Below are 20,592 nucleotides of genomic sequence, written 5' to 3'. Positions count from 1 at the left end.
ATACACATTCCTAGACTCAACAGACACTTCCATCAGCATGATTCTACTGCAGGCCAGCAAGTGGCATGGGAAAAGAGTTTTGTATTACAAAAGGTAAGTATGCTTCTGCTCATAAGAATGTACTAAAGGGTTGTTTTTTTATTTGTAATCATTGTTATCACTCCTTTTTTAGTTGAACTGTTTGTAACAACATGCATGCTAATTTTGTTTTAATCATTAACATGCCAGGACTTCAGTGCATTTGAAGTCATATTCACACACACACACACACACACACACACACACACATATATCATTTATAAAATGGGTCTTTTAAATACTTTATCCTGATTGGTCAAAACAGGTCACATGGGGGTGTGAATATTATTATTATTATTATTATTATTATTATTATTATTATTATTATTATTATTATTATTTATTTCTTAGCAGACGCCCTTATCCAGGGCGACTTACAATTGTTACAAGATATCACATTATTTTTACATACAATTACATTATTTTTTACACATTAATTTTACATACAATTACCCATTTATACAGTTGGGTTTTTACTGGAGCAATCTAGGTAAAGTACCTTGCTGAAGGGTACAGCAGCAGTGTCACCCACCAGGGATTGAACCCACAACCCTCCAGTCAAACTTACCGAATCACAGAATCACAGAAAAGGAAAAAAAAATACTATTTCAAAATGCAAACATCTTTGTTGCCACTGTGAAACGGTACCTCAAATCTGGCATGGATACCTCCTGTCACTACTCCAGGATCACAAAGGATGATTTAAAAAATAAATAAATAAATAAATATAAAAATTCTTCCCCAACACTGTCACCTGACACTGCCGCAGGTCTTGAGAGGTTTGTTTTGATGTGCAACTAAACATGGCCAGACGTGGCAAAGAAGGTCAGCGTGATTGTCCTGCTGCACTTCCTCAGACAACAACAACAACAACAATGAATGAAACACTGTGTTGCTCGAAATCGCTTGCTGCAGCTCCACCTACTGTTCAGAATGAATTTCAATTTCAATTTCAATGGCACTGTTCAATGTAACATCTATAAATAGTGTTTCTTGTTTTTAATCAGTTCAATGTTCATTAAAAAAAAAAAAAAAATTGTAATTTTTTTTTTCTTTTTAAGTTTTAAAGGACTATTTTTGAGGTCAGAGGCGGAAGGATATTTAATAAAAATTCCTTTTTTGTTAATTAAAACATGTTTTTACGTTTTGTTTTTTTATATTTCATTTAGTTAGTTGACCCATTTTATAAGCGCAATAATGCTACGTTTACACCTGCACACCCGAGCCGAGCCGAGCCGGTGCCGAGTTGAGCCAGCCTGGTACGGCAGGGGTAACTTGAGTTGCGTTTACACCAGAGAAAGGCGAGCCGAGATGAGAGACGTCACGCATAATGCACATGCTGAGTCGATTACATTAAATCACACAGACTGCAAAAATAGAACTAAGCATTAATTTAATAAAACCTCTTTTCACTATGGATTTTTTTTTAATTATTATTATTATTATTGCGGAGAAGTACTGAAAATGCGGGGGTGGAGGGGGCTTGCAATACATACCTAAACAAAGAAAGCAAAGACCGGGGACCATATTAAAGGTATACAAAATAACGCGCCTTGGATATAACGCTCGTACAGCATGTCCCCCAATTCCCTATACAAGTGCAATACTTCTACAGTAAATACAGTACCGGTGTTCAAACTGTAAACAACTTACAGTGTAACTTCCGTTTCTGTCTCTCCATGTTGATACAATATCTGAACTGAAGAAAAGCTGCGCTGACACTTTATAACACAGACATCTTATTCAGCATTAATTTTATAACTAAATAAATATTAGGTGTGTAACGTGGTTATCTTTCCTAATCTATTAACTTTTTTGCTGCGAGAGGAGCTGCAGCTTCCTCCGAGAGTCGAGACGCTTCAGCCCCGCTCCGGCAGCCGAACCCGGGGCGAGCCCATTCCCTCTCCCAACCCGCTCTCCTTCTTGCATTTTGTTGGTTTGCTTGTCTGTCGCTTCGAACTGAACTCCCCACTGCCGTTTAGCCAGGCTATAGTTTAAAAACTGCTGATTAAAATTATCCTCGAGTGGGAATGTTACCTTTTTTATTTTTTTGTTTGTTAAAAATATAGCGTTGATTACATTGTGCTTTATGCATGGTTAATTCACGGAAAGTTACATTTTTGATTCACTATATGCGTATTATAGAGAGGGGGTTATTTTATTTAGTATTTTAGTCAGATGTGTGTTGTTATGTGTCCCGCGGCGTAAAGGTAAGGAGTTAGGAAAACATTTACCGGTTGAGGTCCTGGGGGTTGCCACTTTTTCTTGTAATGACGCTTGAGCGTGATGACGAAATGCAGTAACCCCGCCCACAGCCTGCTTCGGCCCCGAGCCAGATTCAGATATGTTGCAGGGCTGGAGTTTCATGGCTTGGTTGTAACACACCCGTACCGTGAGGGCGTGGAGCCCTCACAGTACGGGTGTGCTAGTGTGAACGGGGCATAAGACACTTCAGGGTGTGGGATATACTCTAATATTCACACACCCCGGGCGGTTAAAGCCACTCGGCTTAGCCTCGTTACTTATAACGCACCCGGGGCGTATGGATATTAGAGTATATCCCACACCCTGTCGTGCTTTATTGCTTACATATTGTAGCATGCATGGGTGTAGGCAGCAGCAGGGCTGGTAGGTGACATAATCACACGATTACATGGGCCCAATATACGCTCCTTGCAAAGGAGCCGGCTCTTTTGTACAGCGGTATCGTCGCTATGCGACGCCTGTGACTTCTATTATATGTAAACTTATGGAAACTATAATAAGATCCAAAATGGAAAATTACCTATATGGTAACAGTATCCTGGGAGACAGTCAGCATGGTTTTAGGAAAGGGAGATTATGTCTAACTAACCTGCTTGATTTGTTTGAGGATGCAACATCGACAATGGATAATTGCAAAGCATACGACATGGTTTATTTAGATTCCCAGAAAGCTTTTGACAAAGTCCAGCATAAAAGATTAATTCTCAAACTGAACACAGTAGGGATTCAAGGAAATGCATGCACATGGATTAGGGAGCGGTTAACATGTAGAAAACAGAAAGTACTGATTAAAGGAGAAACCTCAAAATGAAGCGAGGGAACCAGTGGTGTACCACAGGGATCAGTATTAGGTCCTCTGCTATTCCTAATCTATATTAATGATTTAGATTCTGGTATAGTAAGCAAACTTGTTAAATTTGCAGATGACACAAAAATAGGAGTAGTAGCAAACACTGTTGCAGCAGCAAAGGTCATTCAAAATGATCTAGACAGCATTCAGAACTGGGCAGACACATGGCAAATGACATTTAATAGAGAAAAGTTTAAGGTACTGCACGCAGGCAATGAAAATGTGCATTATAAATATCATATGGGAGATACTGAAATTGAAGAAGGGAACTATGAAAAAGACCTAGGAGTTTATGTTGACTCAGAAATGTCTTCATCTAGACAATGTGGGGAAGCTATAAAAAAGGTCAACAAGATGCTTGGATATATTGTGAAAAGTGTTGAATTTAAATCAAGGGAAGTAATGTTACAACTTTACAATGCATTAGTAAGACCTCATCTAGAATATTGTGTTCAGTTCTGGTCACCTTGTTACAAAAAGGATATTGCTGCTCTAGAAAGAGTGCAAAGAAGAGCGACCAGAATTATTCCGGGTTTAAAAGGCATGTTGTATGCAGACAGGCTAAAAGAATTGAATCTATTCAGTCTTGAACAAAGAAGACTACACGGTGATCTGATTCAAGCATTCAAAATTCGAAATGGTATTGACGTTGTCGACCCAGCGGACTTTTTTGACCTGAAAAAAGAAACAAGGACCAGGGGTCACAAATGGAGATTAGATAAAGGGGCATTCAGAACAGAAACTAGGAGGCACTTTTTTACACAGAGAATTGTGAGGGTCTGGAACCAACTCCCCAGTAATGTTGTTGAAGCTGACACCCTGGGATCCTTCAAGAAGCTGCTTGATGAGATTCTGGGATCAATAAGCTACTAACAACCAAACGAGCAAGATGGGCCGAATGGCCTCCTCTCGTTTGTAAACTTTCTTATGTTCTTATGTGTGTGGACTGCCTCGCCCGGTGTGATGTGCCTGCCTGCGATAACCAAGATCACTACAATATAATCTATCTATCTAGGATAATAGACATTTGCTTTGCAAAATCAAGCTAGTGCATTTTTAAACCTTCTTAAACGTATTCCTAAATTATTCCTCATAGAACACAAATTCAACACAAAGATACACAGAAAGATAGAGAAAAAAGGTCTCACTGAAGAACCAAAAAGATCAAATGCTTTTACTGTACAAGTGTGAAACCACCCTGTGACAGGGTACTCCCCACCCCTGTGTGTATATGTATTATTTTGTATGTGTTGTATTATTATTTAAAATGTATGGTTTAGTGTGTTAACTGTTTTATTGTTATTATTGTTTGACAGCCTGGTTGTAGTTAAAATGCCCCATCCAGATAAATTTGTGAGAATGCGTGGTCAACAGCGAGTGCTTATTGACAAACTGGCTGTTCACCACGCATATGAGAAACCCCGTGCCGAATGTGGTGGGGGAATAAACTTGGTAATTGGTAGCCAGTCAAATCATTCGGCCACAATATAAAAACCATCAGCCTTGGCTGAACGGGGTTAGTGTATTCAGAGGTAAGTCGTAAGACGAGAGTCACTAGGAGAAAGCAGCTGCTACCCGTTCTGCTTTACACCAGCATGATACTTGTTTTTGTTTCGTGTCTGTGTTGTTTGTTTGTTTGTTTGTTTTGGCCTTCATGCTGTTCTGTTTTGTTTAAAGTGTTTTTTGTTATTAAATCTGCGCACCAGTGCATTCATTACCCCAGGCTGTCTGTCTGTCTACTTCCTTACCCGACGTCACCACACAAGCCAGCCTGTTCACACACCCCAACATAACATGCATACCAGACTGGTCATCCAAACTTCTACTGAGAATACTATTTAAACTCTGTGTCATATACACTACTTCTCAATGGTCTGTTCTTCCATAACTTCAAACACGCCATCTTACATTCTGAGGTAAACAAAGTTAAGCAGACAAAAGTTTTGACTAATGAATACTGTACATTTATGAAGAAGGCCTTCCTCAATGATGAAGGGATTAGCTGAACTGTTTGGCTATTTGAATTCTAATTGTTTTACCTCCTAAATGTCCAAGTTTTCAGAATATCATTCAGACAGTCTTTTAAAGGATGTGTCATCAATCACTGTTTGCCGGTTTTGGGTGTGGACTCCACCTAGAAGTCTAATTGTAAGAATAACAAGGAAAGTAACAATACTTCCTCGACGCCCTGAGGGAGAGACAAGAGACAAGAGAAAAGTATAGAATAACTACTGTAGTAGTGTAACTTGTTATGTTGCTGTTTAGGGATGAGTGCATCCTAAAAAAAAAAAAAAACAGTGCGCTGAAAGTAAAACAAGTTTTTTTAAAGAAAAATTATGACACTTAAACATATACTGTAAATAAATTATACTGTATCATGAAAATTCTTAAATACTGGATAACAGTGCGCTCAAAGAAAGTAAAGCAAGTTTTTTTTAAGAAAAATTATGACACTTAAATATATACTGTAAATAAATTATACTGTATCATGAAAATTGTATACCAAAGCTGCTCTTTGAGCCTGTGACACAGTTGTGGCCCCGCCTCCAAAGGCACAAAAGGACTGCGCCCTTTTTTTCATTTTTTTCAAGCCTGCTGCAATCATGGACGCAGTGACCTTGAAGGTTAATGGTTACATTTCTATTTCAGGGAACCAGGGTTCTTTCAAATACGAAATGTAACCATTACTGAAAGGGTGAGTGTAACAAAGCTGTTAAAGATTGCAGATGACTGGAATGCTACAAGGCTAAGCTGAAGCTTTCTTGTGCGTTACCATTCAGGAACCCAGTAACAAGTAGCTAGGGTGAAAGAACTGAGGGAAAATGTCGCCTCTATGTCTGTGTTGTAAGGGTTGAGTGAGAAGCCACCCTTAACACTCTAGTTCCAAAACCAGGGTTTACAGGATCCACGACATTAAGTCTGTAGAACTGTGGCAAAGTGGTGAGTGGTTACAGGTGTGTGCAGTGCAGAGTGGATACAAAATACAGACAGACAATGATTTCCAGGTGCAAGGTTGTTTATTGATTTATTATACAATGTCCAGAGCCGTATGGCGAACCCCTGTAAATAATAAATGATGGAAGTGATACAACGGCGTGTATCACTTTGTTTGTAATCCTCGGGTTTGACCCAAAACCAAATAACAAAAGTTCTATTACACCCACATGAAACACAAAACACAAACACAGTTACCAGTGAGTGATTATTAGTGCTCGTGCTACAAGACAGTTCTCCGTGAACAAAGGGGAAAGTGTTGGTGTCCGGGTTTGATGCTGGCTGAATAGCAACAGCTCCGGATCTTTAGTAGCAGTCTAAAATAACAAACAAACAGTTTTTACTCAGACAACTAAAACACAACACTCACGTTTTTAGCAACACAGGATACTCTTTCTAGGTTTGTTCTAACCATTTACAAAGGAACAGATCACTTACGCTATGTCCCCTATTTATATCCTCGCTCATGACCCCTAGGTTAACGAGCGCATCCGCTCCTCCAATCTTCGGATGCCACACCGTTTACCGTCTGGGTCATTGAGTTTGTATACTGTAGCTCCGCCCCTTTCCTAAATGACAGACTTCCACCTGCACTAAGGAATAAATTGTCATGCCATTTAGTTAAGGGTACTCTGTTTCTTTTAAACAGTGCCCTCACAGGTCGAGAGGGAGATCTAACACCAAGAATCATTCGATCTCTGTCACAAGAACCTAGTGAAGGTATGTGGAGAAGAAACTAGTGAAGGTAGACCACACAGCTGCATTGCAAATGTTTTTGATAGATGCACCCTGGAATAAAGACCACTAATTTGCTTCCCTGATTGAATGGGCATTGAGCTTTTTCGGAGTGGGCAAGTTGTCTAGCTCATAGGCAGTCATGACAGTGTCTGCTATCCACTTGGACAGCCGTTGCTTAGACAGGGCTTGATCATGGGACTTCACCCCATAGCAGACAAACATTTGCCTCCAACTTTTTGTCCTGTCAACATAGGGCAGAACATATGAGCAGAACTGGGCAGAGCGTATGGAGCTGTCACTCTCTGTCGGACTGGAAAGGAGGTGGATGGAAAGCTTTCAATTCCACAGACTGGTTGACATGCAATGCCAAGATAGTCTCTGGCAAAAAGGCAGGATTGATATGTAGTGTGACCTTTGTCCTGGCCTCTGTAAAAATGAAGCAGGCTTTTGCAATAGAGAATGCCTGCCTCTCACTCACCCGCTTTGTGAAGATGATAGCAAACAAGAAAGCCGCTTTAAATGATAAAAATGTCAGCTCAGCTGAATGCAGGGGCTTAAATGGAGGCTTCACGAGGAACAATGTCCTTCATAGGCTGCCGAAGCCGGCGAGCCTCTTTCAAAAATTACCCCACCAGGAAATGAGCTCCTGGGGAGACCGAGTCAATCTTAAAATGGCAAGCTGAAATAGCTGCCAGATAGACTTTTAATGTGGAGTGGGATTTCCCCTTGTCAAATATGTCCTACAAAAATTGCAGTATTACTGCCATGGGACAAGTCATGGGGTTGAACCCACAAGGCAGACACCATATCTGAAAGACGCCCCACTTGTACCCGTACTGGGAATGCGTGGGCACTGCCCTGGCTCTGTAGGGTGTCAATAACCCTGTTGGACAGACGCAGATGGCTGAAATGCAGCTGTTCAGGGGCAGACCAAGAGCTACAGGCTTGATGGGTCGGGATGCCTTAAGGTCCCCCTTGTCTGATTGAGCAGGTCGGTGACTCTTCTTCCTCTTTCACGGGTGAGGGGAAGGAGAGGCAGAGCTTGAGCAGGATGAGGAAGACTGTGAGGACGGTTTTCTCCCTTGGCACAGAACCATGGGGTGAGGACACAGTCACCTCTAAGAGAAGGTGATGGGGAAGAGCGCTGAGCAGGCGTAAGGGACGCTTGGAGAAAGGGGCACAAAACTCGCAGAAGCTGCGATTAGCTAGTGCCTGTCCCCAGGCAGGAAGAGCACCTGCCATGCTTGACCTCAATAGGCAGACTGGCCTTGTATTTCTGACAGTGATAAAACCCAGGCATGATTCAACAAGCAAACAATACAGTGTACAGTATATAGTTGTACAGTTGCTGCCTCATTCTGCTTATAGAGATCAACCTGGGCGGGTCAAGACCCGAGCGGGACCAGTTTGATACCGAACTGGTGACCTCAGCCCCAGTTGGTAGTGGGCTGAAACTGGGTTGGTTCGCTACCGGTTTGGTGTATTTTACATCGGGTCGGTACTGGTTCAATTACTGGTTTGGAACCTGGTCAGCACCAGGCCGGTTTAGTACCAGGTCGGAGGCTTTGGCACCGCGTAGGACCGGTCGTTACTGGTTCAGTGACTTTAGCATCGGGTCGGTACAGGTATGGTACCGGGTCAGAACCGGTTCTGTGACTTTAGCACCGGGTTGGTACAGGGACGACACGGTCGGTTCTGGACTGGTACCGTGTATCAGTTCACAGTCACTGTGGGTGGCAACATACAGGGATGGCCACCTGTAAAATCCTCTGGCAAAACCACTCAGTAAGTACCCACACAAAACTGAGGGAATGGGAATGGACTAACAGCCTTCACAATGGTAATGCTAAAAAGCTGTCACCAAAACGGCATCAAGATAATGTGGTTAAAATTGCTTAAAGCAACAACAACCGAAGCGAGTATCTCAGTCTCAGCAGCTGCTCTTGCTGTACGTGTGCTGAGCACCGCATTGCAGACAGGCCTGCGTGTAGTATCTGTAAAAAACAGAAAAACAAAGAGAAATACTTTCTTAACAAAAAACAGTAATTAAACAATTACATAAATAATGTAAAACACCTCACATGCTGCTAAATAGCAAAAACAAGAATAAAATAAGCTCCTGCCGGAGCTATGTAGCCTGGGGTGAGAGCACAAAGTCAGCTGACTTATGTTGCTGGATCCCTGGGAAGGAGCGACTTGCGCCACTGGCTTGACGTGGGGCATAAGGCCGCAGCGGGGCATAACAAGCAACAGGCTGTAGTGCACACAATACGCGTAATTAATAAAACTGTTACAGTGATTAGATTGAATATCGCATATAATTTGTGTAAACAAAAATGCAAATATATATACAGATCATAGAAGTAACAAATGTACTTCTCTGAACAAGGCTCTCCAATCAGGTCAGTCTTGAAAGAAAAAATGGCACTAATATCTGTGAGCGCAGTCCTTTTGTGCCCTCGGGGGCGGGGCTACGACTGCATCACAGGCTCAGAGAGCAGATCTGGTATACAATATTCAGGATTCGGGTCTTTAGAAGGTAAATGCTCATTTGGTAATGGCTACATTTCATACTTGAAAGGGAACTCACAATGCCCAAATCTGAACTACAAGCACCACCAGGGGGCAGCAATCCAACACTACAAAGTAAGAAAGGTCTTCTGCATTGTGAAAGAAATGAGTGTCAACAAAGGTGCTGTAAGGTTTTTTTTTTTTTTTATTTTTTTTTTAATATACATTCACGGTCTGCCGCTAAACAGCCTGGGAAGGAAAATAACCTAGAGCAACAGTATTTAGCATATATTTACATGCATTTATTTATTTTTTTTAACATGAAGTGACATTTACATTTGTCTTTACAAAACCCTACTGCAGGGGTCTAGTTTTTAAGAATATGTGCATCTTTGGATATCACAAGCAGCTGTGTTTACTGAGACACGTTATTGGGTTATACAGGAATGGGCATGAGAAGATGCAGATTTGCCTCACTACAGCAAACACAAATTACTGACTTGTGAGGAGTTATTAAAATTAGACTTGTAATTATTTTCAACGGGGGATTGATTGGATGTCATGCTTTCTATTCGAGAAGTGGACCCATTGCTGTTTTAGTACATACAATGACTCCAGCAAGATTCCAGCTCTGATCAGTAACTGATGAATATACACTTCAGCCCTGAAATCTATTCAATAAATTGACTGAATTAATTTTAATTAAAAATGACCACTCTGTTAAAAAATATTTTTAAAATTTTTTTTACACAAGTAGTTTTTAAAACTGAAATTATAATAAATGTATTAACGAAAGAGAACTGGTTTGGTTGTCATCCTCACTCTATTAAATGAGTGGAATTTTGTGGAAATGCAGGAAGTACCACCTTCTATAAAAAGGGTCATAGCTCAGCCCTGCCACTGATCTGACACCCTACCTGATTTTGAACTACAGGAGTCCTTCTATCATGCTGATGCAGGTAAAATATTATTCTTCTCACTGGCAAAAAAAAGTTAAAATCTTGACTTGGGCCCAAAGATAGCTCCCAAAGAGAAGTTTACTTTGCTTATCCAATCACTTCCGGGTAAAACAGGAAGCTAATCCCTGACCAAAATCAGTCCTTTCATTGGATTAAAGAATCTGAATGACACTTCCTTTTACATTAGCAATGTGTGTCATTAGCACAGGTGGTGACCCCTACTCCATGGAGACAGAGAGATAACAGGAGGCGTAGCATTCGTAACTTTAGTTATGTTAAACATGTTATACAATAATTATATTTAAGAATTATTTTCACTTTAAACTTCATTAACACACAATAGACATTTTAATATACTTAAAGAACTCTTAAACTTGCATCCACAAGATTAGTTATTAAAATGATTCTAAAACCAATTTAAGTTTTACTTATTTGTTATATTTCAATCTCTTAGTTTTATTAAATTTAAAAACCTGAGATTGTTAAACAAGTTAATATTATACCTTTGTAAAGGTTTGTTTTTCAATTAATTTTAGAATAAGGAAATTAGTAATTTCTATTCACTGAAACGTTCAATGTTTCATGGTAACAATTCAGTTCATGGGAGAAAGTCATGGCACCTCGTATCCTCCAGGTGTCGCACTTCTTCACCTTTTATAGGAAGAACATTGTATATTGGTCTTTCGGACAGACATTCTTAATTAATAGATAAGAATCAGCTTTGTTTGTTTAGACCAGACTGTAAAGATCAGCACAGCAGGTAATCTCAACTATTCCCCAATTTAAATCTTTATAGCCCTCTGTTACTAATATATAGTCCTTTGAAGTAGTTCTAGAGAATGTTAAGGGGGAAGGAAGGGGAAAGGCAAACTTACTTAATATCACAGCATCTCAAGTCTCATCGTATAAGATTTGAAATGTCATTTTATAAAGTACATTCAATTACAACTACGAATTTCTCCAACATAGTGCAGTACACTGCAATTATTTACATGTAAGATACTGAAACTATTTCTTTATAATATGTAGGCTTGTCTTTTGAGATTCATTTAAGATGTCATTCATTATAGGTCACTCGAATAGACTCTCCAGCATATACGTGGGCTGCATTCAAATGTCCGTAGTGTTATAGTAATGTGTCAAATGTAGCATGTTGCCAAAGCTATTGAAGTCATTTGCAGTTCTTCAGAGCAGCTGGCCTGTACCATAACATGCATAAATACAGGTGGAAGATGCAAGATACTCCTGGAGGAACGGACTACAATCCTGCAAAACACTTTTAAGCATCTGTATGCCACACCAACATCAACCATTGCATCAAAAGGTGGACTAACCGATATTAGATGGAGTGGCCAAAATACGCCTGGATCTGGGTGTGGGATATGTACATTGTAAATGCATAAACCAAAAAGTTAAATAAAAACCAAATACTTCAGGGGACACATATTGCCATAGGAATTTTTTTTTTAAGTATATATAAGTATATACAATCTTAAATTGTTTCTGACATATGACCAAAGTTACAACATATGTAGTTTTAAAAGTTATTTTTTATAAAATAGGATCAAGAGTATTATAAAGCAGCTCGTTGCTAGATAAGCCATTCTATCTTTTACAGGGATGCTTAAAATACTGCAGCAAAGTGTTAGGAAGGGGGCACTATTGAGCGTCCATAATGTACAGTACACAGAAACTAAAGGCATGTTTACACAGAAGCAAATTGCTGTGTTTGTGCCGACACTAATGCGGTATCACTTTTAGTGTAAATGGGAAATGCCAGTAAAAAGCAGTCGCACTTTGTGCCGGCACTGAACCACCTTTCGAGTTGGTTCAGAGACGTCTCTGTACTGAAACGGCTTTTTCTCAGTGTAAACTGCAATGCCACCACTGACACAATATTTTGCGTTCAAGGTGGATTTTTGTTCCCCAAATAAACGCAATTTCCAGTTCTGCCGCGTGTTGAAGAAATAAATCCAACAAAATGGCAAGTGACCCAGGCAGTAATTGGTCCGAAAAAGAAGTAAGGGAGCTTTTGACCATAAGAGCAGACGAGATAAATGCACAACTTGATGGAACTGTGTGAGATGCTAATGTGTATTCCATAATAGTAAAGTTAATGACATGCGGTGTTGTATGTAATAAAAAGCAAGTGATGGCTAAATTCGCTCTGTATGTCTTCCAATCTTTTCATTCGTCTATTGTGATATTCAGAAAGTATAGTGAAAAATATTGCGCATACCACGGCAGATACCAAAGGCATCATTGTTTTGATCACGGTACTGAACACTAGCAAATTATGTTAACATGAAAATATCCGCCTTCTGTGTAAATGTGCGAAAGCTGACAAATTGCCAACATTGAACCGACAATATTGTTGTGTGTAAATGGTAAATTTATAAAACAAATCGTAGCATCTGTGCAGGCACTGATCCTGCATTTCCTGTGGGAATACGGCTTATGATTCATATAGGATACTTACTCTTAAATAGGGTTATGTAGTATTTACGTAGTTTAATATAACATGATATATTATATATATATATATATATATATATATATATATATATATATATATATATATATATAAATTACATTAAAAAAAAACTGCCACCAGATTATACGTGCGTGGGAAATATGATTATTTTGCATGCATTACATTATGGTACATATGACTTTTTTTGTAATCTTGCTGCAAGTCATGAAATATACCAGATTTATCTATCAAGTGCTGCTGACTGCTTCAGAATACCTTGTGGCAAAATAAGCAGCACTATTACAGTATAAATAATTTCCCCAGGCAACGCTAGTAGGTCTCTGATGTCCCCATACTGCATATAGGATGTAAGCTTTTTATTTATTTTTTTTCATATTCCGTCAGCAAAAAACATTAAGCATAATATTTTATGCTACATTTCTCAAGACCAAAATGCTTGCCTTATTTAAACGTTGTTACCAATTAGTGATCCCATTCCTCATCACCAACCCCCTTTGATGACTCATACCAGTGCAGCTGTGGGATACAAGTGGCAAGCCTGCATCATTGGAAACTCTTTCACCCCATCCATACATACACTGTATCCATTTTAGGGATTGAATCGCTAGGATCACTGTCATTTAAATACAACATTGTGTATTATTTAAAACACCTTTAATGGTAAATCTAAATATCCCATGTATGTGCATGCAGTGGTTTCTCAAATGGCAATCACATTTGATTTTGCTAAGTCACCATGGCAGTAACCCATTTCTTCAAGTAAATGAAGAACAAATATACCAACAGTTGTTCTTCATTGGTAGTAAATAGGTAAGTGCTACTGTACTTATGGGATGTGGGGTAAACTGGCAAACCAGCAGGGGTAGCTGAATACAGACAGCAGCAAGAAAGAGATACCAATACTACCAGCAAGGAAATAAATACAAAAATAAAAAGACAATTAAGACAGTGTTTCATCATTGAGCAAATAATTATTATCTGTATGTTCATAAATAAATCAAGATAAGCCCATTATTTATTTATACAGATTTTAGATTCTTGGTTTTAAGTTTACAGAGGAAGAGCAGTACTAGTAACAATAAACAGGCCTGAAAAACAAAACACTAACCTAAAACGACGCCTATTCATTTACAGAGGATTGCGTATCATGGATTGTGAATCAAAAACTCACCAATAAGAAAGTATTTATAAATCTACTGGAGGACTTAAAATATTTTTGCACATGACATATTAAACATTACACAAACTCCTCGCCTGTTGACTATTTTCATTATACTGTATGTCCAACAAAGGAAATGAGTTGTTCTCTGCTTCTCCACTGCAAGGATAGCTTTGCTTCCACCAGTTGGTTCTGTAGCAGATCACCAGATGGTTCTTTTCACATCGGCCCAGACGGAGCGCTTCATTCCTTGAGCTGCCTTCACATCGTCCCAGTCCAGCTTTGTGTCTGGGATCTCGTCCTCTGGCTCGGGATCCTCCCTGGCTCCTCTGCGAGGGGAGGCGACGATGATCGGCAGCGGCCCGCACACATTCTGAAACTCCACCACGTGCAGCTGTTTATTCTCCGCCAGGTTCTGGTGGGTTTCCTGCGGGGTGGGAAAAACAAGGTTTTTTTTTTTCATTTTGTTTGGGTTTGTGTATGCCATCGCATATCTGGAGTTGCAGAAATTGGCTGTTACTTTTTTACTACTCAGTTTTAATGATATTCTAGTACTACCATTTGTTTTTGGCAACAGTCACATCAACATTAATTTGATTTTTCCTTTTTTTTTTGGAAGATCACTTCATTCCTATATCAAAAACATCCTTTATTTATTCACTGTACACATGACTTTACCAATAATCTATGCAGTCTATTCTTTCTAAAGAGCAGCGGATCTTAATACAGTCCCTATAAAACTCTGTCAAGGACATCATGTATTTTTATTACATGAAGTGATCTTAGTAAGAATCACTCAATAGTAACTCCCTTGCACTAGTTGTCACTGAATTCAGTGGTGGCAGTATTAAGATACCCTGTCACTAGACCAATTGAACAAACCCCATTGTAATTTACGATTTCCGATAATTTGTTAACACAAGTTTAGTTTAACTGGGCCTGACATCTATTCTGATGCACAGATAGATAAATAAATAGATTCAAGTAAACCAAAAATAAATGACTATACTCCAAAAAAAGAACAAATCTAAGCATGACCAAAAAGTGCTATCAGTCCAAAGGAAACTGTCAGATTAGGTTAGCAGCATCAAAGTGACTCGGCATCCCAGGGGGAAATACAGCACAGTTCTACATTACACCAATTCCAGCCTCATCGAGACTGAGCTTGAACTAAAATGTATTCAAGACAAAAATAAAATGAAAATGTTTTTGAAGGGGGGATCTTGTTTCTACAAACAGTAACAGTGGGTAAATCCCAGTCATTCCTTAATGTATGATCTGAGAGAATGCAGCAGTGGAAATGCAGCCGCTGTCATCCCTTTAATAGCACAAAGTCCTATGTATTGCTGCACTTTATTGGGATATATTATAAAATGGATAAGGAGACCACATAATCCTCTACAAAGATAAAAACCCTGCAGTATAAAAAAAAACAGTGAAACATTTTTCCTGCAGTGTGATCTATAGGAACAGAATTTTCAATAACGTATAATAATGAATGTAAATCACTAACTCTCTCTGTATAGAATTATGGAAGCGGAACATACACCCTGTGGCGAATACTAATATAGCTCAATGTTGCAAAGTTAATTAAAATCCTCATTTGGGCATTTGGGGATTTTGACTGCACCAGAAAAACAGCAGGATATCGTTATTTGAAAAACAAAGAAACAATCAACTTGTCAACACCCTTGTATGATTTGTGATGTGTTGGACTGGGTAGATCCTAGGGTAGTGGTGGGCAACCCTCGGCTCGCATTGCATCTACCTGCAACCCCCCCCCCCCTTTTTTGTTTTTTATAAATAAATAAATACATAATCCGGAAGAACTGGAATCTCTTCATTCTATATATGTAATGTGTTACCTGGAATATGCGATACAAAAGTTAAAGTACATTTTGTAATAAAATGAGATCGATAGATATATATCTATATATATATCTATCTATATATATCTATATATATAGATATATAGATATATATATATATATATATATATATATATATATATATATATATATATCCTCCGTGCCTAAAGAATCATTACCTGTTTTGCCAATCCCTGGAATAAGGCTCTTGTAATGTTGAGCAGATTTGTTGATCCAGAAACCTTAGCATACATGTCTTCAATACCAATTAGTTTGCACATAGTAATGATAGCTCTGTGGCAATGCAGTCCATATCCTGGAGAAAAAGTTTAAAAAATAAAAAAAAGAGGTCAATACTAATTGTATATACCTATATTTGTCAAGAGTCCAAATAGACTTCAATAAATTGTAATTATTGTGTGTGGTCATAACTGTAAACAATAAATCACAATAACAGTCACAAGTTTATGTGTTTGACTTGCTGTTCTTTTAAGAGCAGTGAAAATGACATACATTTTTATGCGGGTAGAAAGATTAAACATTCAACTTAGTGAATTCAGTACATCTGCAAAAAGCCTGCAGTCACTGTGATAGTGACAACATGAAACAGGTGCTCCATAATTGTTTTATGTAAGTTTTTTTTTATACTAAAGTGATTTAGAGGACTGTTTATTTAACTATTATTCTTTTCTGTTGACAAAACACTGGTCTCACTTGAAATTTAAAATGTAGCTGTATGTTAATTAGGGAGGGCTGGTCCCTCCTTATGTATGTGAGGTGAGCTAAAGTGTCTGTTCAGGTTAAAAAGTCATCAGCATCTAGTGAATCAAGTTTCCTTTTGTATTGCTGTCAATATGCAGTACCTGTACACAACATCGGTTCACTAGATTTTGCTTCATTTATAAGAGGACCATAGCAAACAAAAGTAGTTTGACATCATTAATTACACATCAACACATAGCAATCAAATTCAAACTGCAGCATAAAACTCATTAACAGTCATTCATTCCTAATTGATTTTTAAATATGACAAAGTTCAACATTTGACTGCTCAGCCGCATTAAAAATAGATATTTCCTGTAGGACAGTGATTGATTTTTTTTCTTTTCTTTCTCAAACCCAGTGGTGACTCAAGCAGACAGCATATTATCCGCTTCCATTTTTCACATGACAGAAAATAACTAATCTGCATATGCAGTGTATTATGCCTAAATCATTCTAATAAAGCTGTACACATCGATACAGGCTCCAACATCAAAGTAGCACTACTTAGTTTTAGCAACAGGATCCTCTTCTTTACAACAGGGTCCTAGGGAACACAAATGCAGAGGCAATGCAGACCCTCCCAAGACCTTGCCCCATTCATACCCTGCAGTGAAATCTTGCTGCAAGCAGCTTACTAAGTCACTGTTCATCATCAAGCTGGATGCTGTTTTTAGACAGCCTGGATCATTTATATGCAGCTAAATTCCTTTGAGAGAGCTTGATCCCAAAATCTTTCGCAAAGGCCAAACAGTTGTCATTTTTCAAAGACTTCTTTTACCAGCAACCTATCCTGCTCAGTCGGCTTTGTTAAGCTCAGTGGAATGCACTGAACCCATGCTTTTCTAGACCCCCTCCCCCTCACCAACACCACTAGAGTTTTATTATCCAGCTGGGCTGCCTGCTGCTTCTCTGCAGTAACTTAATTCCATTCTTTACTGTATATGTTTTATTATTAACAGTGTAGTTCACGCTCAGTGATGGGAATCACTGACTGAATAGAGCTGGTGCGAGTGCTCCTCTCACTTGGACATTGTAATGGGTCAGTGATACTGATTAGTTTGGATGTTTAGTTTTTTGCAAGTGTCATTTCTGTAATATGAGAATCCTCTGAGAGGAAATAAGAGAGATACAGTATCTAGTCTTGTTTATGCACTTGGCACTAAGCCTTGACATCCCTCTTGGAGAAAGCTGAAACGAATAAGGTTATAGGCTGGTGTAAATTTAAAAGAAGAAATGCTTGTTTTTAACCCAATAACTGTAATACCTCTATTTTGCTTCTTCATCCTGATGGTTGTTCTCTTGAATTTGGAATTAATATCATGATAAACTATAAAAAAACAACAAAAAAACACTGTCAGATACAATTAAATGGGTCTATCTTACATTGGGGAATGGATGGTAGGGTTTGGAATACTGTCAGGCAGGTTGGTTGTTACCAGAGAAAAGCCATCAACGTTCTATAATCAGTGATTAACTTTGGAGGGTATCGGCCTCTTAGGAAACAGTTCACTTTTAAACCGAATAAAGTCTTTACTGGTATACCGACCGTTTAGTCAATAAATCAGAATGGGTTTTGAAATTACAACACAAAAGGCACCATGCAGTTATATACATTATTATTAAAACCAGAAAAGACTTTGTGTTGATCTAAGTTTTTAATGTGCACGTACTACGAGAATACCAGCTTTATCCTTTTTCGGATCTTCAGACATTGCTTGTTTTTCTTTTATAAAGACCTAAAGAAAGCAACTGCAATGCCTGAACATGGTTATAATATTCCTTCAATTACAATGATACAAACTATAGAGAATAATGCACTGATAAAAGGAAATTACAGTTTTATCTGGCATTATCTGACGTTTTAAAAAGACACTCCAGTTAAACTAGACAGAGTGCTCAGCTGAGTGTCACCTATTAGCCATTTTGAATGAACTACCCCAAAGTTATGTGGATCTCCTGATTCAAGTTATGTTTAACAAGCTATACAGTAAGGTAACTTTATAGAAAGACTAATTAACTGGCATATTAAGTTAAAAAGCAAATATGCATGGGTATAAATATACATATTATAATATTAGACATATTTACTGGTCTGCTGTTTTGAGTGGAGTTATCTTCCCTAGAGTACGCTGTAATAACAACAGTCTGCAGAGATAATCTGTGCTAGAACTGTACACAGGTCTGCTACAGAGTTCAATACTGTATCTACACAAAATGATCATGCTCTAAACACATCTGGCCCCAGGGAAAGTATTGGTATTAGTGTTTCCTAAACCCGAGCAAGCAGAAGGGGTCTCTCAAATGATGCACATGATGCACCTTAATTATTTTACTTACTAGTATGGTTCTGGTACCTCTCTATGTAGTACAAATAATGAATAGCTCTGTTCTTCGCCTGGAAAACAATAAAACAATGCATCAATGGTTAATAAAACAAAAAGGCCTTGAAAAGCTAAAACGGTTAAGAAAAACTGACATTCATTGTGTCCACTTAAGACTTTGTAACAAATGTTTGAAAAACGTCTTACTTTTCTCAGAGCTGTAGTTCTATCAGCTGCTTTTCCAAGTGCAAAGCCTAGAGAGACAAGAGACATGCGTATTTATTTATTTTTTATTTAAGAAAATGCCAATAGGTGTGTTGTAACACAATAGAGATTGAGAACATTTTGATTAAATTCCTCATGAAAGATATGTTAAATGAATAATTACACAGAGCGACTATGCAAGGCTTAACTTCAAAATTGGAGGAGGATGTTAGGTTTGTTTTCAATACAACTCATTTACTTTCCTATTGTTTGCCTTGGGATATGCAATAGTTATCACATTAAGTGGCAATACCTGCTGGACAAATAACAGGTTTGGTGGTGTTCGATTGCAGAACCCATTCAGTATTTTGTGCACGTCTCAGAATTAAAACAAATTATTATTATTATTATTATTATTTATTTCTTAGCAGACGCCCTTATCCAGGGCGACTTACAATCGCAAGCAAATACAAATACATTCAAGTAATACAATAAGAGCAAGAAATACAATCATTTTTGTTCAAGTGTGAAATGACAATGAAGAGCCCTACTGTACCTAAGGCTTGTCTTAAAATCTGCTACAGGTTAGTTCATAATATGTATTCTATATAGTTTCTATTGCTCTTTAAAGTGTTTTGCATTTTGCTCTTTTGATTGAAAAATAAATTAGCACCAAAAAAATAAAACAAACAAAATACCAATTACGTTTAATTGACAGCAAGGTCAATTTGTAAGACTGCGCAGACATTTGAAAAAAAATGTAATGGTTCATATTTTTCAATCTTCTAATCTGCGGGGAATGTAGGCACATCCACTTTATGGTACAAATGAACAGCACGTGAAACTGTTTCCCTAGGGTGACCACCTTTTCAAAATGCAAAAACAGGACACCTGCCATTCCTTATGCTGGGGTACATTTACATATTTTCTTTTACTGTTTCCCTCGAAGAGAGGGGGTAGTAATGATTAGTTGTAGTGATTGTGAGAGTAAAATGATTAGAAATGGAACCAGCACAAAATATTTGTCAGCTACTTTTTCCTTTAAGTCTGTATTTCAAATGGGTTTACTTGTCGCTTTTATTGTTGTGGACTATTTTGTAGTTACTGTTCTGTCTCTATGGCAGCACGTTGTGTTTATTCATTTTTAAAAACAAAAACTCAGGAAAGAATAGAAATGCAGCACTCTGACTGAAACGCTTTACAGCATGTTGATGCAGAGTCATTATCGGCATGAGATGAGATGTCGGTGTGGTTCAGTTGTGTGTACCATGTGAAAGGTTTCTGGGGGTGCGCCTGGATATAGACATTTTTTATTGTTTTAACTGGCGAGCGAGTGTAAGGCAATGCAAACAGATATGCTATGGTTTGACTGTAGCGCTAAACTGT

At 38.3% G+C, this 20,592-nt stretch overlaps 1 protein-coding gene across 1 annotated transcript in view; it reads right to left on the bottom strand.

Annotated features, from left to right (window-relative positions):
* Positions 1-13,840: 13,840 nt before the first annotated feature.
* Positions 13,841-20,592, bottom strand: part of mrps5 (mitochondrial ribosomal protein S5) — a 53,806-nt gene continuing 47,054 nt past the window's right edge. The window contains exons 7-11 of the mRNA XM_034017413.3: positions 19,210-19,256; positions 19,019-19,076; positions 17,946-18,008; positions 16,096-16,232; positions 13,841-14,475 (exon numbers count right to left, since the gene is read on the bottom strand). Of these exons, the coding sequence (XP_033873304.1) occupies positions 14,251-14,475; positions 16,096-16,232; positions 17,946-18,008; positions 19,019-19,076; positions 19,210-19,256 (530 nt within the window). The 3' untranslated portion in view covers positions 13,841-14,250. The remainder of the gene's footprint in view (positions 14,476-16,095; positions 16,233-17,945; positions 18,009-19,018; positions 19,077-19,209; positions 19,257-20,592) is intronic.

This window comes from Acipenser ruthenus, chromosome 6 (genome assembly GCF_902713425.1).
Source record: "Acipenser ruthenus chromosome 6, fAciRut3.2 maternal haplotype, whole genome shotgun sequence".
NCBI lineage: Eukaryota > Metazoa > Chordata > Actinopteri > Acipenseriformes > Acipenseridae > Acipenser > Acipenser ruthenus.
This window is presented reverse-complemented; position numbering and strand designations above follow the sequence as displayed.